At 42.8% G+C, this 27,806-nt stretch overlaps 1 protein-coding gene across 1 annotated transcript in view; it reads right to left on the bottom strand.

The window, feature by feature from the left end:
* Positions 1–26,182, bottom strand: part of LOC115136107 (guanine nucleotide-binding protein G(s) subunit alpha-like) — a 37,521-nt gene extending 11,339 nt beyond the window's left edge. The window contains exons 1-5 of the mRNA XM_065026813.1: positions 24,931–26,182; positions 23,278–23,350; positions 14,024–14,078; positions 13,712–13,831; positions 8,621–8,718 (exon numbers count right to left, since the gene is read on the bottom strand). Of these exons, the coding sequence (XP_064882885.1) occupies positions 8,621–8,718; positions 13,712–13,831; positions 14,024–14,078; positions 23,278–23,350; positions 24,931–25,069 (485 nt within the window). The 5' untranslated portion in view covers positions 25,070–26,182. The remainder of the gene's footprint in view (positions 1–8,620; positions 8,719–13,711; positions 13,832–14,023; positions 14,079–23,277; positions 23,351–24,930) is intronic.
* Between the last annotated feature and the right edge of the window lie 1,624 nt (positions 26,183–27,806).

A 27,806-nucleotide genomic window follows, 5' to 3' on the forward strand; every position in this document is an offset into this window, starting at 1 on the left:
AAAAAAAGAGGACATCTGATGGTTTCTGGCAAACCTAAGGTTACAAATGAACTGTCAATTGAGTTCAATTATGGACTGTGGTGGTCTAATGGTTAGGGCCATTGCCTTCAGCGCGCACATATAGGCCTTCAGTATCGGCCTGGGTTCGATTCCATCCCATTCCCTTCTGGGACAAATAAGGCAATCCCCCAACCCAATTACTTGATTTCATCACACATTACAAATATGGACAATCCAGGGATATTTTACCCCCCAATCTTTATAAGGAATGATCATACCAGACACTATTTGTACTTCTACCCCTTTTTTTCTCCCCAATTTTGTAATATCCAACTGGTCTTGTCCCATCGCTGCAACTCCCCTACGGACTCGGGAGAGGCGAAGGTCGAGAACCATGCGTCCTCTGAAACACAACCCTGCCAAGCCGCACTGCTTCTTGACACACTGCTCGCTTAACCAGGAAGCCAGTCGCACCAATGTGTCGGAGGAAATACCGTCCGGCTGGCGACAGAAGTCAGCTTGCAGGGGCCCGGCCCACCACGAGGAGTCACTAGAGTGCAGTGGGACAAGGAAATCCCGTCCGGGCAAACCCTCCTCTAACCCAGACGACGCTGGGCCAATTGTGCGCCGCCTTACGGGTCTCCCAGTCACGACCAGCCGTGACACAGTCTGGGATCGAACCCGGGTCTGTAGTGATGATGCAGTGCCTTTGACCGCTGCGCCACTCGGGAGGCCCAGACACTTGTCTTTTAAAGACAGTTGTAATTCATGGATAACAAATAGGAAACTAATCAAATAATAACAACAGTAGGCTACACCAACATTAGTTTCCATTCATACAAAGTGTTGAGTAAATTGCCACAGTAGATTTTTTTTTAAACGGCCTAAGTCTGTTCAAAAAGGACTAAGTTGTTCCGATGATAATATCAACAAGAGGGCAAATATATCTTGAAAGACTTTGGTTGCAAGCAGGACTGAGGTAACACCGACATCATCTTTTAGGGAGTGGCAATAAGGTGACCAATAATGGTTGCAATTGAGATAAGCTGTGCGGGTGAATTTAGCGCGTATTGATGGTTTAACAAGACATCAGCTGGTGATAATCTAGCGCCATAGATGGAGGCCCCTTGTTATTGGATTACATTCCAATAGGCTACATTCTGTAGGCTACCCGTTAGCCTACACTTGTCACATACTAAAAGATGCGAAAACCAATAATAGGCTACTATTTGTGTTTCCCTGGCTGAGTTGATGAGCTGATTTCAGCCATCAGTTAATTGACAGCTGATTGAACAGCTGATTTCACCATCCCCTCTCCTGCAATTTGCGCAAACCCTGTCTCTTTAATCATGCGACAATGATTTAGTCATTATCATTCAAGAATCTGGCACTTTTCTGCACCCATGTGTTAATGTTAAAAATCCTCCCACTGCTAAATGGCATATTATTAAGCATAGATCATTATACTGTATTATCATTATATTATACAAGCCCATTATTATTTCTTAAAGGTACTTTAAGGAGTGAGGCAGTCCTAATTTTGGAGCTTTTATTGAAGAGATCAAACAGTGGGGGAGGGGGGGGTCAAAGGGCAGTGGGCCGGATTTGATCCCATGTCGCCTCTGGCATATTTGTGCCGGGTCAGCAGCTATAACCACACAGGCACTGACACCACCAATAATGTATTCTGCCTATTGCTTGTTTTGAACATATGACAAAACAATTGATAAATATATCTACCCCCTACAGATGTGTCACTTTATTATAATCCACATAAGAATTCACACGAGTGGACTCCCGAGTGGGCAGTGGTCTAAGGCACTGCATCGCAGTGCTAGCTGTGCCACTAGAGATTTTGGGTTCGAGTCCAGCTGGCCATGACCGGGAGGCCCAATGGGCGGCGCAAAATTAGCGTGGTCCGGGTTAGGAGAGGGTTTGGCCGGCAGGGATGTCCTTGTCTCATCGCACGCTGACACGGTTACCAGGTGTACGGTGTTTCCTCCGACACATTGGTGTGGCTGGCTTCCGGGTTAAGTGTGCATTGTGTCAAGAAGCAGTGCGGCTTGGTTGGGTTGCGTTTCAGAGGACGCACGGCTCTCAACCTTCGCCTCTCCCGAGTCCGTACGGGAGTTGCAGCGAAGAGACAAGACTGTAACTACCAATTGGATACATAGAAAAAGGGGGTAAAAAAATGTATTCCCACGAGACGTGATGTCACGATGCACGTAATCTACATGAACTGACGCCCTGTGGACATGAGGGGTATCCTACGACTGAAGAGTTAGCAAGGTATATTTGGTCAACAGAGTTCAACTCGGGATAACCGGTACCACGAAAGTGTCTCACCTTTTAAGCCAGGTTCATTTCTATGGCAAAGAATCCTTCAGAACTAACCTGCTCCTGGGAAGGCTAACTCGCGCCTACATCCACTCACCCTGAACAAAATGACTGAGCTTCAAGTTGAGGATCAATGAAATGAGATTTACTCCCTCTTGAAAAGATTGCCTTATTTGAGGAAGACGGCTGATTAAATATACGATTAATCACATTTTCTTGTGTTAAAAATAGGTTACAATATATCACTTTACACATTTATTAATGAGCGAATGCATTTTAAACTTCACACACAGTAACACTTCAGTATGACTTCTGTATGAATTATTTTATTGATAGGAGTGGGGGGGAAAGGTGCTTGTGGTTGCGCTTGTCGATAAGCACACCAAAGACGACATTAACGGTAAGTAACAAAATAAAGAGGGCACTTCCAAAAGCCTATTTCACACCATAGCCTGTTGAACTTGCAATATAACTTTTCTTTCATTTTGACCGTCTCAGTGATGGACGAGCAATATCCAGATTTCCTACGAATGCACCGGAAGCCTTTAGATTGGGCTAAAAACACGTAGTGTTCATCAGGCTTCAAAGTTTGGCTGTGATTGGTTACACTGCCTACTATGCCAATTTCTCTGTATATAATGGGTCTTCACTTTTAAACTAGCAGAGATCCCACTCTGGAACTTTGATATGCTCTCTGCGCATGACACGTTTCAATCTGGCTCTTGGAATTATTTGGGTTGTCAATTCATTTTGGCCTGCATCCAAACCGCCCACGACGTGCTGCACTACAAGTCACAGCAAGCACTTCCAACATGCTGCATGCCACTAAACGCCGAATTGAATATGTTATCAAATCCTTTGAAAATATTTGTTTGGTTTGTTAGACCTACAGAAGTCCTACAAATTCTAAATCAAATAGCTAAAAGATCCATGACCATATTAAAAACATTGCCACATGTTAGCTTACTAGATATCGCAAACCAAGGGCTTTAGAGACTTGGTTTATAGTTTAGACTAGGTTTGTGATCGTCTGTTACAAATCAGTCTGATAGTACTTCAGGTACTTGTGGTTTGAAGTGACTGAAATGCATCAGAAAGGTATTGAGAGGTCTAGAATATCATCAGGAGACACCTGAAACCCCACCTCTTTAAGGAATACCTAGGATAGGATAAAGTAATCCTTCTCCCCCTCCCCCCTTAAAAGACCTAGATGCACTATTGTAAAGTGGCTGTTCCACTGGATGTCATAAGGTGAAAGCACCAATTTGTAAGTCGCTCTGGATAAGAGCGTCTGCTAAATGACTTAAATGTAATGTAAAAATCAGACAATCATGTTGGATGATATGTGCAGACAAAAACCATCATCATTGATGGTGTTCAATTTCAATTTGTAGGAATAAAACAGACACCGTTCTGTTTATTACAACCAGATCTAGCGGCAACCAGAGTAACACCTAGTTTGGGAAACGCTGGCTTAGATTTACAGGGGTTTTAGGCTGGTAAAATTATTATTGTGATTTAATGCTTAGTTCATTGAGAATGTACCGTTAATCCCCCCCCCCAAAAAAAAATTATTTTCGATGTCCGGAAAAGACGTATTTTTAGCTTTCATTCAGCACCTAAAATGCACCTGACATCATCGTCTGGAAAAGTATTTTCAACATAATTTAGCTTACTGGGTACGCTACAGTACACATCCAGAAGTCGCTCTAACACAGAATGGAGAGGGGGAGAAAAGAGAGAGAAGGCTGTGTCTGACATTACAGAGCTGCTCCAAAAATAGCTCCCTGGCGCCCTGGCCTCCAGCTTGGTTGTCATGGTGATAGAACCACCAGTGCTATAAATAGACTATCAGCTCCAAATCTTCTGTGACTGGAGTGGGGCCAGAGAGAGGGAGAGACAGACATAGAAAGAAAAGAGGAGGAGGAGAGAGAGAGAGAAAGAAATGCAGGGAGAGAAGAGGGGGAGGGAAAGGTGGAGAGAGGCCAGCAAAGGGAGGGGGCGAGCCCTCCCCAAAAAGGGCTGTGAAGAACAGAATGCTGGAAGGAAAGGGGCAACACAGGCTCTAAACAGGAGAGCATTCCAGAAATCACAACAGACTGAGATGTCAACAATTTAGCTACCTACGCAGACTAGGAAAGTTGTGAGACGCACTACAGTGTTACAGCCATACAGCTGGAACCAACAACTGTTTACCTATTCTCACGCTGGAAATGCAGTCAGCTTGATAAATAACTTAAGGATGATTTGATATATGCTTTGTGCAGTGTGTGAACCCACATGAACACACAAACACACAAAATCAGGGCTTTCAGTTTGAAAAGCGTTCCTACACTCTCCTCAAACCCTGTTTCCAGTGAAACCTTTCTCCCCCTCCCTCCCTCCCTGCCTCCCTCCCTCCCTCCCTCTCTCCCTCTCTCTCATTCCCTCCCACCCCATGTGATGACTCAGTGACTCAGTCACAGCCATTTTCTGTCCCTGCAAAGACACTACTACAAACTGGAGACTGAGAGAATGGGAGAGAAGAGTTTACCAAGAGAAGTGTTTAGAGGAGTAAAGATAGTGTGGCTTTGAGGGAAAGCTACGCCACATTATAGTAGCGTCAAAAGTGGAGAGCATTGACAGACCAGACTTGAATGGTCTATAGCTCAGCTGATACATACGACAGCGCCTAGGCTGCTCCACACAGCTCCATTTCCTCAGCATTTCCACAGAAAGCTCTCCACAGCAGCCTGAGGGGAACAGCTCAACAACCTCTCTCTGTGGCATTGCAACTTCACCTCCCAGTCTCGTTCACCCAATTATCTAGCGAGTTTAGGTGCAAACCGTATCAGGAAAGCTGAGCTACAAGATGAGGCCTAGTTTATCAAGTTTGGTATGGAATACAGAATTAGGCCAAAGCGAACAATTGAGAATGCATTTTGAGAGATGAATTATCAGACAAGACTGCAAAACTCCTAATGGATAGAGACATTTTTTTTGCATTGCCATTTCAACATCCTCAGCCGAGTTCTTATCACACCCACAGAGAGCGGGAACACTACAGAGGGAGGGCCTTGACATTCCCTCACCAACTCGGACAGAGATTTTCATTTCATGCCAACACCTTCATCAATGATGCTAAAGTTGTCTCTCTTTCCCCAACACACGCACACACGCTCATTCTTTCTCCTTCTGCAGCTAGCTTGAGTTAAAAATAGCTCTCCCTCTCTCGGCTGCTCCGTTTACATAAGCATACAGCGGGGGGAGGGGAGCACTTCCGGTCTGGACACCCAGCCCAGCATCTGATCCACAACACAGGCCAGGCTGCTAAGCTTCTGGGTGTGGGAGACTAGAGGAGAGGGCTGACATACCTACCCCGCAATTCAGGAAAGACCTCTCTCTGTACGTCTCCATTTAGCCTGCACGAAACTGTCTGTCTGCCTGCCTGTCTTTGACGGTCCAGGAGCGGGTCCCATCCCGGTGCACAGAATAACAAACCAGAATTAGGGCTGGGCGATATGACCTAAAAATCATATCTCAATTTTTTTCAAACTTACGGGCGGATTCACGATATACGGTGCCTTTGGAAAGTATTCAGACCCTTGACGTTTTCTACATTTTGTTACGTTACAGCCTTATTCTAAAATTGATTAAATAAAACAATTTCCTCATCAATCTACACACAATACCCTATAATGACAAAGCGAAAATAGGTTAAGAAAAATGTCTTAAATTAAAAACAGAAATACCTTATTTACATAACTATTCAGACCCTTTGCTATGAGACTCAAAATTTTGCTCAGGCACACACCTGTCTATATAAGGTCCCACAGTTGACAGTGTATGTCAGAGCAAAATCCAAGCCATGAGGTCAAAGGAATTGTCTGTAGAGCTCTGAGACAGGATTGTGTCGAGGCACAGATCTGGCGAAGGGTACCAAAAATGTTCTGCAACATTGAAGGTCCCCAAGAACACAGTGGCCACCATCATTCTTAAATGGAAGAAGTTTGGAACCACCAAGACTCTTCCTAGAGCTGGCCGCCTGGCCAAACTGAGCAATAGGGGGAGAAGGACCTTGGTCAGGTAGGTGACCAAAAACCTGATGATCACAGAGCTCTAGAGTTCCTCTGTGTCGAAGGGAGAACCTTCCAGAAGGACAACCATCTCTGCAGCCCTCCACAATTTAGGCCTTTATGGTAGAGTGGCCAAACGGAAGCCCTCCTCTGTAAAAAGCACATAACAGCCCGCTTGGAGTTTGCCAAAAGGCACCTAAAGACTCTCAGACCATGAGAAACAAGAATATGTTGTCTGATGAAACCAAGATTGAACTCTCTGGCCTGAATGCCAAGCATCACGTCGGGAGGAAACCTGGCATCATCCATACGGTGAAGCATGGTGGTGGCAGTATCATGCTGTGGGGATGTTTTTCAGCGGCAGGGACTGGGAGACTAGTCAGGATCAAGGCAAAGATGAGTGGAGCAAAGTACAGATAAATCCTTTATGAAAACCTGATCCAGAGTGCTCAGAACCTCAGACAGGGACGAAGGTTCGCCTTCCAACAGGACAACGACCCTACGCACACAGCCAAAACAATGCAACAATTTCTACAAACCTATTTTTGCTTAATCATTATGGGGTATTGTGTGTAGATTGATGATTGAAAAAAAAATATTTCATAACATTTTAGAATATGGCTGTAACCTAACAAAATGTAGAAAAAGTCAAGGGGTCTGAATACTTCCCGAAGGCACTGTATATCCCTAATTACATTATTTTATAAAAAAATTGTTTAACCTGCTTTTTTTTGCAATAATCAATGATCTGGCTTTCAAGACCGTCTAAGAAAATAAAAAATGGTGTTACAAATGTAACCAGAACTGTGCCACAACGCACATCCACTAATAATGACTAACTTCTGGTAGCAGACATTATAGAACATTAACACAGGTCTCATAAACAATCTCTCAAGCACGAGCCCAAGGCTAGTGTGTAGCCAGGCTAATCTTTTCTATTGAAAGTCTAGCCAACTTGGAGCTAGTTGCTGGTTGACGAGGTAGAACAGTCGAACCGTTAATTAAGAATGCCCCCTCTCGACTGATGGAACAACACGGCCTGTTCACTTTGTTTCGATGTTGAAATCAAGTGGCCTACCTGGACAAGACGATGCTTATTTCTCAGAATGAGAACGAGTTGCCAACTCCTGATATAAATACCTATTTTTATGCTATTTGCGCATTTATAAAACACAGACTCGACAGGTAGCACATAACAGTATGTGGCTACAACGCTGCTAGCAGTACCTGGTACTGCAATGCTGCGTGCGGCAGAAACTGAGCATTCATTTTCTACAACAATGTTCATGGATACTCCCGTCTTACTAGGGTCTGCGCTGTTCCACATATTGGGAGTTGAGACATAAAACGGGTATCGTTACAAAAGGTTAAGTTCTCTTCCATGAATGAAATAATGTCTCAATGTGTTTCGTGTCGATATGACCGATTTAAGTTGGACCAAACCTCAAATGCAAGTCGCGAGTTGAAACGGCTTGCTGTCAGAGAGGAAGAAGTGATATTCTGTCTCTTTGTTGTTGTGAGTGGCAGGGTGGAGGGGCTTGGGGTCTGTGTGCGAGTGGGAAGTTGCACAAGTGCACATAGCACAGAAGAAACGAAGGAGACGAGACCAAAAAATACAAAACACTAATCAAATTTGGGGAAAAGTAAAAGCTTGATCCTTGCGATACAAGCATTTGGAACATTGTGCTGAAACATACATTAGAAAGACTCAAATGAATTCGATATATTACCCGGCCCGAACCAGCATCACATCTCGCTGCATCGCGCCAAGAGCATCTGCCTTCCAAGAACTCTGTGTTCATGTGACCAGTGCATGACTTACAACAGAGGCAGGCCCGACGGAGATCAAATGACGGATAAGAAAGAATTCCAGAAATGACAAGCTAGGAGCCGAGGAGGAAGGAAAGGGGAAACTCTACTGTAAAAAGCTCTCCCAACACAGCAGCAATGAACCTGTACTGTAAGTGCGCAAATCAACAGCTACACCTATAAATTCCATACTGTAAGACACAATCTCAACAACTGCCATACTGTGCATTGGGGTTGCCATTGTCAGCTGGACAAATACAATAAGTTTGCAAATGGGAAAAAAAACATGAAAAAAAAAAACGTGCATACTAAAACTGTACTCAAGTTCGAGTCTTGAATTAATGATATGAATTCCGAGTAAGCGTCGAAGAATGTGTTACACAGCATGTTACGCAGAGGGACAACGACTGGGTACTTACTACTGTGCACAGTCGATCAGCTGGTACTCATTGGATCTCTCGAAGCAGGCCTTCACCCCCTCGTCTTGCCATAGGTTCTTTGCATGCTCATAGAACTCCTGCAGAACAACACAACACAGAGAACTGGATCAGGACAGTCCATGGCTAGAGAAGAGAACCGGTTGCTCAGATTAGAGAAGTCCTTTTTAGCTCCCATATTCATTGCATTCAGGCATTCAATAGCCAAAATAGCCCTGCCCCCAAGGCACTCATCGAGATCTGAAATTGTTATTGTTGAGCAATACGGTGAATATTTCACCTAGCCTATCAGAAGAAAAGATTTGTCAATGATTTCTTAAATCTAACCTATCCGGGCTTTTGCTCTAGTCCTATTATAGCACGCCTCGCCAGCTAATCCTGAGGACGAGATCATTAGTGTGAACATATGTGTTTAACTTAGACTGAAACAAAATCATACAGGAGCTGCCCAGGAGGGTTGGCCATCCCTGGGCTAGCATGGAGGCTAGGAGTCGATTTGGAATTCAACTTTATTTCAACCAATCAGAACGCTTTTTTTTTTAGTCTGTAAAATAACATATTTGGGCCAGGCATTGCATGTGTATTCCTTTTAGTGGTCTCATTGAACCTACAGCTGTACCCATCCCTTCGGGAAGATGCTGCCATGTTGACATTGGTGAGTGGAGGACAGAGTGGGCGCAGGACACGAGACCAAACATTCTTCAAATCAAGAAGCCTACACAGGAACAATGAGGGACAGCAACACGATAACAAAACATAACTTCCCTTCTCAACTGATAAGGATTCTCAACTAGGCTTCCTCATAAGGTTCTACACCTGCACCATCAAGAGCATCCTGACAGGTTGCATCACTGCCTGGTATGGCAACTGCTCGGCCTCCGACTGCAAGGCACTACAGAGGGTAGTGTGAACGCCCAGTAAATCACTGGGACCAAGCTTCCTGCCTTCTAGGACCTCTATACCAGGCGGTGTCAGAGGAAGGCACTAAAAATTGTCAAGGACTCCAGCCACCCTAGTCATAGACTGTTTTCTCTGCTAACGCACGGCAAGCGGTGCCGGAGCACCAAGTATTCTAAACAGCTTCTACCCCCAAGCCATAAGACTCCTGAACACCTAATCAAATGGCTACTCAGACTATTTGCATTTGCCCCCCCCCCCCCTTTTACACCGCTTCTACTCTCTGTTGTTATCACCTATGCATAGTCACTTTAATAACTCTACCTACATGTACATATTACCTCAACTAACCGGTGCCCTGCACATTGACTCTGTACCGGTACCCCCATGTATATAGTCTCGCTATTGTTATTTTACTGCTGCTATTTATTTCTTATTCTTATCCATATATTTTTTAACTGCATTGTTGGTTAAGGGCTCGTAAGTAAGCATGTCACTGTAAGCTCTACACCTGTTGTATTCGGCACATGTGACTAATACAATTTGATTTGACAATAGTAAGACAAAGGCCTACATGACAATTGATATAACTACCAACATGCAAACAAAACAGAAATGTTACTATCTGTCAGTCTCACTCTGAACACACTGCAATCCTGACATTCAGTTTTGTGGTAAATCAACGAGCATTTGAATGCTAGTGATTCAGTAGCAGGGCCAGGTGTTTCACATAACCACGTTGCCTAACCAGGTAGGCTAAAACTCCTGTCCCTATTCACAAGGTATCCCATCAGCTACACAGCTGAGGACAGACAGACAGCGAGGAGAGGAGACATCTGAGGAAAATTAACATAGAGGTTCAGCAAATTCACTGGGACACGGACAGAATTTTACTGAGACGCAAGGCCGTTACATAGAATAAGCCAAACTCTTTAAGGGTTGGGGGCTGTACAATGGTAAGGAAAACACCGGATAAAGTATATTCAGGACATCAGCGAAGCTCAGCAGCCCTCTCCTTCTCTACAGGGTTTCCTCCCCCCGTCAGTCTCCCTGTTCCCTGTCAGAAGCCCAAGCAGAGCGGAGCGGCAGGCAGAGCGAACCAGTCAGACTGGTTCCTGGTAGGCCCTAGCCTAGGGCCAGGAGATGGGAGGGAGGGGGAGAGGGAGGGAGGAGGCAGAGGCCTATCAGATAGTCCTTCTCTGCCCAAAACACACACAAACCCACATTAATGTAATGCATTAGACGATTCAGAGTAGTCAATAGCCACAGACATTCCAATCCCCCATATTGACATAGATTCCCTTGGCACAGCAACAGACCATATAAAATATCTCCAAATCTATAGAAAGCATCAGGGCAAACTCTAACCTAATGTTGTAACTAGGGCTGTGATGGTCATGGAATTCTGGATGATGGTAATTGGCCAACCGAATGACCGCGGTCTCTGTCATAACCCTTCTCCTTTCCTCCACTCCTGACTATGTGCTGCCGAAGAAATCAATGATGGCATTCAAGTCGATGATGGCCTAATGGGGTGGATTGGCGGCCATTGCGAATGTAGGCTAACCGTAGGAGCAAAGCAGGAAGTAAAAGCAGGAAGTAAAATCAGGAATGGCACGCACCAATATCTGCTGTGATTTGTTGATTCAACTCAGCGGACATTACAAAAACTACATTCCGTGGCATGAGCCATATCAGTCGACATCATTTGAATGAACATTCTATATTACCGTGGGAAATGATTGCATCACCGTACCAGGCAGCCACTGCGAGTGTACCCATAGATGAGTTAAAGGAGTCAATGGAACGCAGACGTTCCATTGACCAGATTGGCGCACCTTCAACAAATCTGATCCAACAAAGTGGATATTCGTCAAATCCGTCAAGATTTTGTTTTATTGTAACAGGCCAACAATGTCCTTACTTAAGTCCGATTTCGATATATTTGGCAGTTTTCGCTGCATAACATGTAGTAGTCGTCCCTTTTCAGGTTTAGAAGAAGTGACTGCTAAACGCTAACTCTCGTTCGTATACGCTGGCTGGCATAGGTAGAGTACAGAAATTGGTGATGACAGTCAGTCTTTTTTTTTTTTAAGTGTAAAGCAGTTGATTGGTAACGATGACATGAACATCTGCTTGTGTTGGGGTTGACATCCGTACAAGCATTATACACATATAAACAACAGCCTAAATGTAGACTTATTTTTGCTGGGGGGGCAATGAGGAGACTCCTTATCTTTCCCCCACGGCCGTACCCCACGTGTTTCCATTACAATTTCATTGTTTTGGTCGAGTTCGATTGACCTCTTTACCGCTTCTATGAGTTTACCATGAAAAAAAAAAGGTTTATCATTCAAATTGCCAGGGTTAGAGGTTCTAAAGCCCATTCTATTCATTGTTTGCTTTAACACCTTGCTTATTTCAGCAAGAGGCAACAAAGTTTCATCATGTTGTTAAGAGTCCATGTTATCGCGGAAACTGCCTCAACCGCATGAATGCCCGGCCATCCCATCTTCAGTCAGCTGTTGTCTCCCCCAAAAATAATATATATATCATCGGGGCATGGACTCTCCTGCGTTCCACGGGGATATTGGCCCATGTTGACTCAAATGCTTCCCATAGTTGTGTCAAGTTGGCTGGATGTCCTTTGGGTGGTGAACCATTCTTGATACACACGGGACAAAGTTGAGCGTTAACAACCCAACAGCGTTGCAGTTCTTGACACACTCAAACCGCTGTGCCTGGCACCTATTAACATACCACATTCAAAGGCACTTAAATATTTTATCTTGCCCATTCACCCTCTGAATGGCACACATACACATTCCATTTCTCAATTGTCTCGAGGCTTAAAAATCCTTCTTTAACCTGTTTCCTCCCCTTCATCTACACTGATTGAAGTGGATTTAACACGTGACATCCATAAGGAATCATAGCTTTCACTTGGTCATTCTATGTCATGGAAAGAGCAGCTGTTCCTAATGTTTTGTACACCGAGTGTATATATATATTTTTAAACAGTTATGACAGTTATTTTACTTCATCCATAACCATTTGTGCCTGCCCTAGTTATATCTTCTGATTCAGAATCAGAAAACGTTATTACATATTGGTCATACATCACTTTAGAAATTACATTTCATCTGGATTGGAATTTCTGGCTTACTTGCATTGAACATCTTTACATGCCTTGCTTGCTTACCTGGCTGCCTGCCTACCCTGCCTGTCTGCCTGCCTACCCTGCCGGTCTGCATGCATGTCTACCCTGGGAACATACAGTTTGGAGTGAATCCCTGAGGGTCCTGGTGTTTCAGAGGGGAACTCCCATCAGACCCATTTAGTGTTGTTAAACACAATCAGTGTTAACAGGCACCGGCCATGCATCTCTCAGGTGAGAGCCTCATTCAATTGTGAGCATCCCAAGGGGAGTACACCTGCTAATTACTGAACCACAAAACAGACAGACAGACAGACAGACACCATACTGTCGTAGCTACCATGACTGATGTGATGTTCCACTAGGAAGTTATTGGCCCAAGTTTCAAGTTTCATAAATAACATGTACGGAATACGCATGGCATACATCGTCCAACGAAATGCTTACTTGCAGGTTCCTTCTCAACAATGCAACAACAATAAGAAATAACTAAATATAAGAATAGGAACATGAAGCAAATGGCTCAGTAGAATATAATAAACATTTTAGTGTAAGTATAACACAGGAAGGCACAATTTATAATCCAGTATTTTCACATATTTACCCATTCCTCCATTCACTGACTGGGCCTAATCCATCCTGCCTCATTTTAAGAGTTCTTCCTTTTGAAATTCAAAAACGTAGACCTATATCAAGTTAGCAGCCAGTTTGACTAATATTCATAGTTTCAACAGTTTGAAAACTTTCAGATGGAGATGATTCTTTGGGACATGAACTCTGATTAAGACAACAGTATCCAATTAGTTCAAACCAGACTGTTTTAGCCCACTGAGCTAAAGACACAAATGTACAGGTTCCAGTCAAAGCTACTCATCAAGTGAGTGTGGTCCATTGGACCACCTCTTTTACTGCAGTCTCCAGAAGGTGGCTACCTGACGTGCACCGTCAGAGAAAAACCCTGAAACATGCCAACATGACAGGGATAGTGTGTGATTTTCTTTTATTCCAAAAGTACTTACCAATGTAAACTCAAAATCCTTCTGATTTACTAGGTTCAGGATGTATTCGATTCGGAACTGGTGTGCTGGGTTGGCTAACCGGACTGGGGGTGTGAGTGTATTCATGGCTGTCACTATAGTCTGAAATGAAGGAAAAATAGAAAGACATTGCTTTAAAAAAAATAATTAAAAAACAATACTGAGAAAAACTTAAATATTCTTTTCAAAATCGATACATCAAAACATTTGAAAGAATTTCCTCTATTGGGTTACTAGTACTGACTACTCATATAAGAGGGAGGAAAACAGCAGAAAACAGTACCAATTACTTACCTCAATAGCTTCCTTTATATTATTTTTTATGTCTTGAATTTTCTGTTTTTTCTCCCTGAGAAGCATGAAAATTAGGAAGTCAGTGACCAAATATAATCAAAATCAACATTACATTTACATTTAAGTCATTTAGCAGACGCTCTTATCCAGAGCGACTTACAAATTGGTGCGTTCACCTTAAGACATCCAGTGGAACAGCCACTTTACAATAGTGCATCTAAATCTTTTAAGGGGGGGTGAGAAGGATTACTTTATCCTATCCTAGGTATTCCTGAAAGAGGTGGGGTTTCAGGTGTCTCCGGAAGGTGGTGATTGACTCCGCTGTCCTGGCGTCGTGAGGGAGTTTGTTCCACCATTGGGGGGCCAGAGCAGCGAACAGTTTTGACTGGGCTGCGCGGGAACTGTACTTCCTCAGTGGTAGGGAGGCGAGCAGGCCAGAGGTGGATGAACGCAGTGCCCTTGTTTGGGTGTAGGGCCTGATCAGAGCCTGGAGGTACTGAGGTGCCGTTCCCCTCACAGCTCCGTAGGCAAGCACCATGGTCTTGTAGCGGATGCGAGCTTCAACTGGAAGCCAGTGGAGAGAGCGGAGGAGCGGGGTGACGTGAGAGAACTTGGGAAGGTTGAACACCAGACGGGCTGCGGCGTTCTGGATGAGTTGTAGGGGTTTAATGGCACAGGCAGGGAGCCCAGCCAACAGCGAGTTGCAGTAATCCAGACGGGAGATGACAAGTGCCTGGATTAGGACCTGCGCTGCTTCCTGTGTGAGGCAGGGTCGTACTCTGCGGATGTTGTAGAGCATGAACCTACAAGAACGGGCCACCGCCTTGATGTTAGTTGAGAACGACAGGGTGTTGTCCAGGATCACGCCAAGGTTCTTAGCGCTCTGGGAGGAGGACACAATGGAGTTGTCAACCGTGATGGCGAGATCATGGAACGGGCAGTCCTTCCCGGGAGGAAGAGCAGCACCGTCTTGCCGAGGTTCAGCTTGAGGTGGTGATCCGTCATCCACACTGATATGTCTGCCAGACATGCAGAGATGCGATTCGCCACCTGGTCATCAGAAGGGGAAAGGAGAAGATTAATTGTGTGTCGTCTGCATAGCAATGATAGGAGAGCCCATGTGAGGTTATGACAGAGCCAAGTGACTTGGTGTATAGCGAGAATAGGAGAGGGCCTAGAACAGAGCCCTGGGGACGCCAGTGGTGAGAGCGCGTGGTGAGGAGACAGATTCTCGCCACGCCACCTGGTAGGAGCGACCTGTCAGGTAGGACGCAATCCAAGCGTGGGCCGCGCCGGAGATGCCCAACTCGGAGAGGGTGGAGAGGAGGATCTGATGGTTCACAGTATCGAAGGCAGCCGATAGGTCTAGAAGGATGAGAGCAGAGGAGAGAGAGTTAGCTTTAGCAGTGCGGAGGGCCTCCGTGATACAGAGAAGAGCAGTCTCAGTTGAATGACTAGTCTTGAAACCTGACTGATTTGGATCAAGAAGGTCATTCTGAGAGAGATAGCGGGAGAGCTGGCCAAGGACGGCACGTTCAAGAGTTTTGGAGAGAAAAGAAAGAAGGGATACTGGTCTGTAGTTGTTGACATCGGAGGGATCGAGTGTAGGTTTTTCAGAAGGGGTGCAACTCTCGCTCTCTTGAAGACAGAAGGGACGTAGCCAGCGGTCAGGGATGAGTTGATGAGCGAGGTGAGGTAAGGGAGAAGGTCTCCGGAAATGGTCTGGAGAAGAGAGGAGGGAATAGGGTCAAGCGGGCAGGTTGTTGGGCGGCCGGCCGTCACAAGACGCGAGATTTCATCTGGAGAGAGAGGGAGAAAGAGGTCAGAGCACAGGGTAGGGCAGTGTGAGCAGAACCAGCGTTGTCATTTGACTTAGCAAACGAGGATCGGATGTCGTCGACCTTCTTTTCAAAATGGTTGACGAAGTCATCTGCAGAGAGGGAGGAGGAGGGGGAGGGAGGAGGATTCAGGAGGGAGGAGAAGGTGGCAAAGAGCTTCCTAGGGTTAGAGGCAGATGCTTGGACTTTAGAGTGGTAGAAAGTGGCTTTAGCAGCAGAGACAGAAGAGGAAAATGTAGAGAGGAGGGAGTGAAAGGATGCCAGGTCCGCAGGGAGGCGAGTTTTCCTCCATTTCCGCTCGGCTGCCCGGAGCCCTGTTCTGTGAGCTCGCAATGAGTCGTCGAGCCACGGAGCAGGAGGGGAGGACCGAGCCGGCCTGGAGGATATGGGACATAGAGAATCAAGGGATGCAGAAAGGGAGGAGAGGAGGGTTGAGGAGGCAGAATCAGGAGATAGGTTGGAGAAGGTTTGAGCAGAGGGAAGAGATGATAGGATGGAAGAGGAGAGAGTAGCGGGGGAGAGAGAGCGAAGATTGGGACGGCGCGATACCATCCGAGTAGGGGCAGTGTGGGAAGTGTTGGATGAGAGCAAGAGGGAAAAGGATACAAGGTAGTGGTCGGAGACTTGGAGGGGAGTTGCAGTGAGGTTAGTGGAAGAACAGCATCTAGTAAAGATGAGGTCGAGCGTATTGCCTGCCTTGTGAGTAGAGGGGAAGGTGAGAGGGTGAGGTCAAAAGAGAGAGGAGTGGAAAGAATGAGGCAGAGAGGAATGAGTCAAAGGTAGACGTGGGGAGGTTAAAGTCGCCCAGAACTGTGAGAGGTGAGCCATCCTCAGGAAAGGAGCTTATCAAGGCATCAAGCTCATTGATGAACTCTCCGAGGGAACCTGGAGGGCGATAAATGATAAGGATGTTAAGCTTGAAAGGGCTGGTAACTGTGACAGCATGGAATTCAAAGGAGGCGATAGACAGATGGGTAAGGGGAGAAAGAGAGAATGACCACTTGGGAGAGATGAGGATCCCGGTGCCACCACCCGCTGACCAGAAGCTCTCGGGGTGTGCGAGAACACGTGGGCGGACGAAGAGAGAGCAGTAGGAGTAGCAGTGTTATCTGTGGTGATCCATGTTTCCGTCAGTGCCAAGAAGTCGAGGGACTGGAGGGAGGCATAGGCTGAGATGAACTCTGCCTTGTTGGCCGCAGATCGGCAGTTCCAGAGGCTACCGGAGACCTGGAACTCCACGTGGGTCGTGCGCGCTGGGACCACCAGATTAGAGTGGCCGCGGCCACGCGGTGTGGAGCGTTTGTATGGTCTGTGCAGAGAGGAGAGAACAGGGATAGACAGACACATAGTTGACAGGCTACAGAAGAGGCTACGCTAATGCAAAGGAGATTGGAATGACAAATGGACTACACGTCTCGAATGTTCAGAAAGTTAAGCTTACGTAGCAGGAATCTTATTGACTAAAATAATTCAAATGATACAGTACTGCTGAAGTAGGCTAGCTGGCAGTGGCTGCGTTGTTGTTGTTCTATCTCTCTATAGTGCTGTTTCTTGTATTATGGTCTCTTGTTTCTTTAGAGGTTTCACTTTGTTGTCCTTTTTCTTTTCCTTTTTCTTCTGTCCTTATTTTGTCTTCCTTTCTTCTGTTAACTAGACATTTTTAACATAAAGGTGTAGTAACACCCTGAAAAGTAGAATGGCAGATTGGCAATCTTTACTCATGGCTGAAGTCTGCAACCCCCCCAAAAGGGCCCAACCACACAGATTTCATATCCATCAAAAATTGAGCCAATGGTTTTGCTATGGGGCTCATGTGTTGATGGATGACGGAGAGACAACGTCATTTGGATAGACGGACAGATACATAGCGCATTCTTCATGCATTTCATCAGTCTCTGTGTAGCTGGGTTGAAGTAATTTAGGAGTTGCCGTGAGCAAGTAAGAGCAGTGTACTGTATGACTGAGAGGAGACTCCACCACATTCCTCATACGAAGTCCCCGAAAACAACCGTTAAAAAATAAACAATAACTGCCATACCAATCTCTTCTCACCTCTGCCGTATCACTCTTCTCCTCTATCTGCTCCTCCATTCTTATCCCCTCTCCCTATTATTCTGTCACTCCCCACCTCCATCTCCTTCCGTCCTCCTCATCCTGCTCTCCAGGACCTAGCACTGAATGGCACTACCCGTCCCCCCTTTCAGTAGGTAGGAAAAACATTCTGGTCTGAAGGGCAAAGCAGAGGCAACAACCCTGAACCGAAGCAAGTATTTATCAATAGGCTACACCGGGGTGTACGGCTGTGGAACACTAAACACACAACATCTGTCCTGAATTGACCATCAAGACAATCTGTATAAAGGTCCCTGCTATAGACTGACTGATCTGTGTGTGCAGAAGTGATTGTCTGCAAGTGTGTCGGTGTGTAATGTTTACATACTAAGGTATATGTTTTGAAATTGCGCTTTGTGTTAGGTGATCTGTAGTATATGACATGCATTTAATGTGTGAGCAGTGGTGTGTGTACGTACATACACGAGACAAATGTCTCCTTTGGACAATGAAGTTGATCTGATCTTATTTAGCCATATGTGGAAGCCAATAGGGCTGTGAATTCCCAGGGACCTCACGATACGATGTTAATCACTATTCTTAGGTGCCGATGCGATGTATCGCGGTTCTATATGTGTTGCGATTAGACACTGTGATTGTATTGCGATTCGATCTTCCAAACATATTGCTTATCATATGCCTGCTGCAGCGGGACAAGAGAGAGCCATGAGAACAAGTTTTGATCTGTCATGGAAATAAAAGTGCTGGGGGAAAAATATGGCTACCTATTTAAAAAGAAGATGAGAACCAAGCTATGAAGGACAAATACTGGAGTTTTGGTGCAGGTACAGGTAACTTGCAAAAATAATACTGCGATAGTCAAAACAATACGATATGACATATTGTCAAAAATATTAATACTTTTTTCCATCATCAGTAAGAGCCAAGGCCTTTTGACTTATGTGTTTCCTCTGGAGAAAAAAATTGTAGCAGTAGGGGAAGAAATAGAAAATGTAGTAGAAAGGACTGAGAAACTCACTTCTGGTGACTTTAAAAAAAAAGACATTCTACTCCAAAATTAATTCAAATAAAATGTTGCTTATGCCATCTAAAATATAATTTCCACCTCCAGAAATGAGCCCAATAACATACGGGTAAAATGACTTGTTTAAATGATTCTAACATATTGAACCATGCATATTGACTATGTATGGTCCATATTATCAGGTATGCTATTAGCAATAAGCATTATCAACTAGGGTTGGGCAATATTACGATAGTATTGGATATCGAAGATGATTGACAGCCATTGTCGATGGTGACAACATTGTGATGTGACAGACGATGTACATCCTACAGTGCCTTCAGAAAGTATTCATATACCTTGACTTATTCCACATTTTGTTGTATTACAGCCTGAATTCAAAATGGATTAAATCGATACACCAATACCCCATAAGGACAAAGTGAAAACATGTTTCTAGAAAATGACATACAGAAATATTATTTACATAAGTATTCACACCCCTGTGTCAATACATGTTAGAATCACCCTTGGAAGTGATTACGGCCCTGAGTCTTTCTGGGTAGGTCTCTAAGAGCTTTGTACACCTGGATTGAACAATATTTGCACATTATTATTATTTTAATTCTTCAAGCTCTGTCAAGTTGGTTGTTGACCATTGCTACACAGCCATTTTCAAGTCTTGCCATTTCAAGTCTTGCCATAGATTTTCAAGCCAATTTAAGTCAAAATTATAACTAGGCCACTTAGGAACATTCAATGTCGTCTTGGTAAGCACATATTTGGTTATTTTCCTGCTGAAAGATGAACTTGTCTCCCAGTGTCTGTTGCACACTGCTTTTCCTCTAAGATTATGCTTAGCTCTATTCTGTTAATTTTGATCCTAAAAAAAATCCCTAGTCCTTGCCAATGACAACATACCCATAACATGATGCAGCCACCACCATGCTTGAAAATATGAAGACTGGTACACAGTGATGTATTATATTGGATTTTCCCAAAACATACAGTTAATTTCTTTGCCATATATTTTGCAGTATTACTAAAGTGTCTTGTTGCAATAAGGATGCATGTTTTGGAATATTTGTATTCTGTACAGGCTTCCTTCTTTTCAGTGTAATTTAGGTTATTATTGTGGAGTAATTACAATGTTGATCCTTCCTCAGTTTTCTCCTATCACAGCCATTAAACTCTGTAACTGTTTTAAATTCACCATTGGCCTTATGGTGAAATCCCTGAGTGGTTTTCTTCCTCTCTGGCAACTGAGTTAGGAAGGCCCCCTGTATCTTTGTAGTGACTGGGTGTATTGATACACCATCCAAAGTGTAATTAATAACTTTACCATGCTGAAAGGGATATTCAGTGTCTGTTTTTTTTACTTTTCTTTTAACTACCAATAGGTGCCCTTCTTTGCAAGGCATTAGAAAACCTCCCTGGTCTTTGTGGTTGAATCTGTGTCTGAAATTCACTGCTCGACTGAGGGACCTTACAGATACAGTAATTGTATGAGTGTTGTACAGAGATGAGGTAGTCATTCAAAATCCATGCAACTGATTATGTGACTTGTTAAGCACATTTTTACTCCTGCACCTATTAATAAGGCTTGGATAACAACGCGGTTGAATATTTATTGACTCAAGACATTTCAAGTTTACAAAAATGTCTAAAACATCATTCCATTTAGACATGATTGGGTATTGTATGTAGGCCAGTGACATTAAAATCGCAATTTAATCCATTTTCAATTCAGGTTGTAACACAACAAAATAGTGGAAAAAGTAAAGTGGTGTTAATACTTTCTGAAGGCACTGTTTTTCAACTTGACTGGCACCCCGCATTAAACCGCTGACCAGGCAGCCCACAGCAGGGCCTATTCCTTTGCTATAGCCTGCATAACCTAGTTCAATAAATATGTTATAAACAATAAACAGAATGCAAGAGAACAATGTGGACAGAGCTAAGATATTCACCAAAGTGGCGCAAAAATGTCCTGTCAGATAATATTGGTTTTCCCTCTCTCTCAATGCCGGACGATCTGGGCCATATAGCCGAAGCCTATTTCTTTCTTTTCTCTTTTTACAGCGGTCACTCCGGTGTGTAATTATTTTAAAATACTAATTTTGTATTTTCTCTCCATTTGATAAGAATATGACTTAAGTTTTTAAACATGCTGGCTTTCTCCCACCGCCTCTCGCTGTGCTACTTCATGATCAAACAATGGATTCATCTAACGGAGTTCTCCGAAAGTTAAGTTGTTTTTGAATAACCTAAAAACATGATAGGCCAAAGGTAATACATGAGAGAAGTAGAACAAAGAATAGCAAGATAGAAAAATCAAACGAGTCGTTTGAACAAGCCTACCAGTTGAGCAAAGCTTAAGTCTATTATAAAAGGAAGGATGCATGTGTCCCTCCTCCTTGCGGTTGAGAACCAAACGGACAAAAGCCAAATCCTACTCATTAAAATAGCCTATCAAAATCATTAAGACAAGTTAAAGTTATGAATAGTATTTTCCAAATAGGCTACTCTAATAAAAAGTGTGTAATTGGAACAATTTTGAAAGTCAGAGTCTATAGTCAAGTCTCTATCACAGCAAAGCTTATGAGAAAAACGATGTGTAGAGTAGCCCTATTTCCATAGCCTATTATTAGCAATGTATAGAAGCCTAGGCTTAATAAGAATCATTGAATAATTATCCAGTTCTGGGGATAGCAGAGTAGCCTGCTCTGCAGCCGGGTCCTGAATGATTTACAACCCATCACACGACGCACAGCCCAACGAGGCCTTCTTTCGCGTAGGCACACACAGAGATACATCTCCAATCGGCTACTAAAAAAAAGGAAAGCGAAAGGGGGATACCTACTCAGTTGTACAACTGAATGCATTCAACTGAAATGTGTCTTTCGCATTTAAACCAACCCCTCTGAATCAGAGAAGTGCTGAGGGCTGCCTTAATCGACATCAGGAATAGGCTACTAAAAAAGATTTGGCTCCAAAATAGAATGATTCCTCTCGTCCTTCCCATAAGCATGTGAGCTCATGCTAGTGGTCCTTTTTAGCTGTCTTTATTTTAATTGTATTTTTTTTTGGGGGGGGGGGCAATAGGGTGCGATACCATTGTATATCACAATGTTTTATAGGTACTTAATCACGATAGGACAAAGGTTGACATCGCCCAACCCTAAGCCCAACTGATAGCAGTATAGTGGCTATAAATAAATAGGCTGGAACATTGGGTTGCTTATCTGCATTTACCTTATTGAGCTAATCATTAGCTAGATACCAAATGTGATCTTTTAACTAGTTAGCATTATATTGATGAATTTTATGTCCTAAAAAAAACTTACAGTGAATATAATATTAGGGTATCTTGGGAAAAAACACCACCCGGGGTTACACTACATGTCTCCTGCCTGTATTTCTCACCAAAACCACCTTATGTCACCATTTTTTTTTTCTTTTTTCACGGTCCATATTTTTGGGAGTGGCGGCAACGATTTTGCCGTGGCCCAGCGCCACAGATAAATGACTGCAGCAGAAACACTGTTGATTATTGTAGTTCTGGAATGATCAGAATAATTTTGTACATGAGCAGTGAGAATCCACAAAAATGAAGCCTGCATGAACTCATATTGTTGGGGGAAACAAAAGCCTGAGGCAAATGACAGTTTTTCTTAGTTTTTCAGTGCCTAAAGTTCAGTTTTTCTTAAGGTTCTACAGTATTGATGTTGGCGTACTATAGCACATGCTATAGTGACTATGAAAAGAAATGAGAGAAACCAAAAACTTCAGAATTTGCTATAAAAGACACAATAGCACGAACAGAGGAGGAGTAAGCTGTGCATGTGATTTCAAACTACTCAAAAACAACTTCAAGGACCTGTTGTACTTTTGGAGCTTACCAACCACTTGTTGTTTAAAAACGGTTTATAAAATAGGCCATTCTTAGACCAATAAACGTTGTAAATATGATCAATTAACTCGAGCAGAGTTTCACCTACAGGCATAACTAACACCTAGTCTCTCTGGCGACAAACATTCATATAGTTCCTGGGATGGGACGCAATTGTGGGTTTGGGTTATCTTTGTATGTATTTCTTTGATTGCTTTTGTACCTGTAAACCCCAAAATAAAAAGTTAGTCAAAAAACAAAATGCATTTGTAGCCCGGAGCGAATAATCAACCTGAGAATCCTAGGACATTGGTTACCAGTTTAGAGTTCAAACCTGTGTAATATAAATGGAGTAAGACCCCTATGGCTTTCAAGTGGCTCCGACTAAATAATATGTGCTTGACACGGTTCTGCAAAGATTTATGAAATTGGGAAAAACAATACTTACTCTGCATTGAAGCCATTCACATGCAATATTCGCATCTGTTTGACTATCGTGCTCTTCCCAGATTCACCAGCACCTGCAAACAGAGAAAAGAGGAAGATGTAGGTTTAAAAAACACCTCACTTGACAGTGGTCTCTTTAGAGCAATATCAATTCTATTGAGGTCAATTCTAGGCATGTAAATCACACATCACTTCAGTCTCCAACCATGTTACAACCTACAACTAAGGGCCCAGAGTTGTTCCTGGCCAGACCACATGGTCAGGAGAAACTCCTGGCCCTAGTGATGACTGTCCACTAACCACGGGGCATGGAATGCTGGGAATATTCGGAACAGTCATACAGTCGCCACCCATAATGGAACAGAGAGAACAAACGCTGCTCCTTTGTGCTAACAACATGCTACTTGCTAAATGAAAGGAAAACAGACCACATCCTATCTTGGGCCTGAGCCCCTTTTTACAGATTTTTTTTGTCTTCTTTTTTTGGTCCCTATTACTGTGCAGCAAAGAAAAGTGTATTTGAATAAGTATGCAGCTTTGAAATTGTATTTTTGTTTCATACGGTGAACATTGTTTTGTTGAGTTCATGTATCCAAAAGTTAATTATTGCAGTGCGTGAATAATGTTGTTTTTGATTGTTTAAAAAAGAAAGTTGTTCCTAGTCATTGTCACTTCAGACAGGAATCAAGGTTTACATTGTTATTAGGCCTAATAAGGTCGTAGAACATGATTCCATTTTTTTCTGTATGCCAATGATGACGAGGGCTCTGCCAAATCAACCCAATTAAAGAAAAACTGTTAGTTTGGAGGTAATATTTTGGTATTACATGATTGATCAAGTTTTCTAGAGTTATAAGTCAAGAAAACACTCATCATCTGTCTATGTGAAAGAACACAGCATTGTAGCTGTCACTTCCAGACATTATAACCAACACAATACAGTTATACTGAACTTGTGTAATAAGAACAAACTCCATTACTATACAATTATAAAGTAATTACTATGTACTGTAACATGATAATACAATGTGTTACTTGAGTTATTACAGTGTTTTTACATGGGTAGGAGCAACTTGATGCAATGCGTCACCCTAGGCCTTGTCAACTATGTCAGTGCTGGTATTCGCAACAATTACGATTAAAAGCAATTCAAAGGAGAACGTAGTGTATGATGATGAAAACGGCACACTCCTGAGGCCTATTATTTGTAGGTTAATCTCTTCAGAAATCAGTCCTAGAGACACACATTGCTAGGCCTACACCACAAGCAATAATTCCCCTAGTCGGGTAGAATCATATGCAACAATTTTGGAAAAATAAACACTGTTGCAAATAGGGGTGCAATAGTGTTGTTGGCTTTTTGTGTCCAGCTGTGCAGAGTGCTTAAAATGACAAGACACAAGTGTTGACAATGGTAGGCCTGTTACAAGAACAAACTCCTATCAAAAATGTCAGCACAACCAAAGGTAAAAACCCACTCCAATAAAACAAATGTAATGGTCTTTGTGCAATGGCCTACCTAGGAGGAATATAGGCCTACATAAAATCAAATGTAAATGGTCATTTACAATGTTAGACGTTTGCCACCCTCAAATGCCACAATAACAAAGGATGGAAACAATTTATCAATAACTTGAACATGTCAGAAACATACCTAATAGTAGTAGCCGGTGAGTTGCTCGGTATATCTGTTTGTCTTTTTGAAGCTGTTTCTCTATCTTTTTGTTTGCTTCCCTCTGTGCTTTCTCCTCATTATGTTGGTCTTCGGTCTTACTATTGCCCAAACAACCCATCTTCCCAAAAACCCAGCAAAAAGGTTCGGGGAAGGGGGTGAGGGGGGGGATTAATATAATAGAAAAATTCTAGATTCCTAAATTGGCCCAGGAGAAGAGCACCTTGATCAAAATGGGTGACATTTATATTGCCAGTTGCAGAATAAAACCACTGTAACCTGTAGACGATCAAGGCCTCCACAGACGTAGCCTATATCACATGTTATTGTTAATTATCTATCGGCTACAATAGATCATTCAGGGAGAACGGAGTAGTGGTGCTAATGAAGATACCCGGACCGCCCTCTCAGACGGTTGATTCCTATAAGGTTTTCACTGTCAATCCACCATGAAGACATCAATATTAATTTCAATGTGAATATGATTCTTCAGCGCTACAATGTACATAAATGGTCTCTCGAGTCGGGATTCCCACGACGTCTTGCAGTGGAGCTGCAATCCACAATGAATCCTAGCAAATGTCTCCTCTTGAACCCATCATCGGTTTCACTGGTAGAATTCTGACTACTGACATCCAAAACATTTGCTGTTCCATCAAAGCGTATTTCCCTTTTTATTTTGCAATCCGTCCTCAACCCCAGCGAGACGGGCCGAGCAGATAGGGGGATAAAAAAAGACTAAATTAATATTTCCACTAAAATGACGGCATGTGGATCACTACGCCGACCCTTCCTTCTTCATCCAAATGTCTTTTAAATCCAGGACAAAACGTAACCGTGTCAACTATATCCTGTTTTAGTCAATGATATTAATTTATTTTCCCTCCTCGTCACAGATGTTGGTTGCTTTTGGGGTTTGTCCAGATCAAAAGGGCCTTTCTCTCGGTCTTTTTCTTTGCCGCTGTAAATTGTATTTCTCCTCACATCGGTAAGCTTTTCTGGGCAAACAATGACTCCAATAGGGCTTCTTTTATGCAATAAATACAATTTTCCAGAGTCAGGTATATTTATGAAAATCCTCCGTTATGTTCCCGTTTCTCGCGGGTAGAGCATGCTGTCAGTCTAAGCTTTATATCCCTTTTGAATTCGTATGGTAGATGGGCTGGCTGGCCATATGTGTATAATATGAACATACTGCAATATATAGCCTAATCATTTTTAGAACGGTGACAGTTCTTTCTTTTTTTTTAATGTAAAGTCCAGATCTGCTCTTGAATAAATGTGAATAGATTCGTTTCTTTTAAGTATTTTGTAGTATTTTTTATTTTTTTAAACATTTTCTCTGAGAATTGTACATTGAGATATATCGCGTTGAAGAGATGGGGTGGGGCAAGCAGCTCTCACTGAACCCTGGGAACGACCAGAGTGTAATCACATGATTGCCCAAAACGTCATGAAGTTGCGATTCCCGAAGAGAAAAAGGCGCCCTCTGAAGAAATGATCATCCATACCCTGGTTCTAATGTCTATGGACCATACCGAGTAAGTTAGAATACTGTAGCACAACAGATACATTGTAATCGTTATAAAAATGGATACAATGTATAAATACTTCCTGGATCTTTCTATTCAATCTAGACTTATTTATTCCCTCTCTAAAAATCGGAATATTTTGGTGGCTATGGAATTATGATAGATCTATCATAAAAATAATTAGAAAATACAAAAAGGATTTGTAAAGAGTTAGTTTAACTATTCACTTAAAGAGTGGTTTAAACATCTGTAATAAAACAGTTATAAAACTGGTTGAAACGTCTCACTACTCTGCAAGCACCAAATACATGCACAATCTCAACCAATGTGTTACAAATGTTTATTCAATTATTATAAACCATCTTTAAATTAATAATAACCTACTTATAAACCCCTTTATAAATAATGAATGTATATCTTGATATAAATTAATTTATGGATTAATATGTAGATGAGTGATAAACACAAATTAAACACATTGCATTTCTAGACAGATTTAGGCTTACTCATTTATTGCTTCACTGGGTTTTGCAATTTTCCCAATATGTGAAATATTATCAGCCTGGCCATCATACATACCAGTCTTCCATAATGTGCTTGCAAAAATGTGGATTTCCTATTGCATTTAACAAAAGATGTATCTACACTTGACCACAGCACAGACTGTATGAGTAGGCCTATGTGGTGTAAAGATGGGGTATGTTTCTGAATCACAATATAAAGTCTATGCAAGTCCTCTAACATGAAGGCCTAACCTAACAATTACTTGGTCTTTGGTGAATTGATTTATGCCCAATTATCATTTGTGTAACGTATTGTCATGTGTGTTGTCAACAATGATGACAGACTAATATTAGAGCTCAAATTCTTCCGGAAGTGTTTTTGACATACTTCTTTTTTTAAACTGGGCACTCCTTCTGCTAATATGGTCAGATGACTATCCCACAGTTTTGAGAGTAAATTAAAACATATAGGCCAATATATTTCCTTTAAAACATCTCAAGGATCCAACCCTTTTTTAAATTTGCGCCTAAAATGACATCCTCAAATCTAACTGCCTATAGCTCAGGACCTGAAAGGAGACACTTTGAAGTTGGTGGACATGTGAAATTAATGTCGGAGAATGTAACACATTAGATCTGGTTAAAATAATACCATCATCTTTGAAATGCAAGAGAAAGGCCATAATGTATTTTTCCAGCCCAGGCGCAATTTAGATGTTGGCCACTAGATGGGAGCAGTGTATGTGCAAAGTTTTAGACTGATCCATTGCATATCTGTTCAAAATGTTGTATCTTGACTGCCTAAATGTGCCGAATTGGTGTG

Source organism: Oncorhynchus nerka, linkage group LG2 (assembly GCF_034236695.1).
Source record: "Oncorhynchus nerka isolate Pitt River linkage group LG2, Oner_Uvic_2.0, whole genome shotgun sequence".
NCBI lineage: Eukaryota > Metazoa > Chordata > Actinopteri > Salmoniformes > Salmonidae > Oncorhynchus > Oncorhynchus nerka.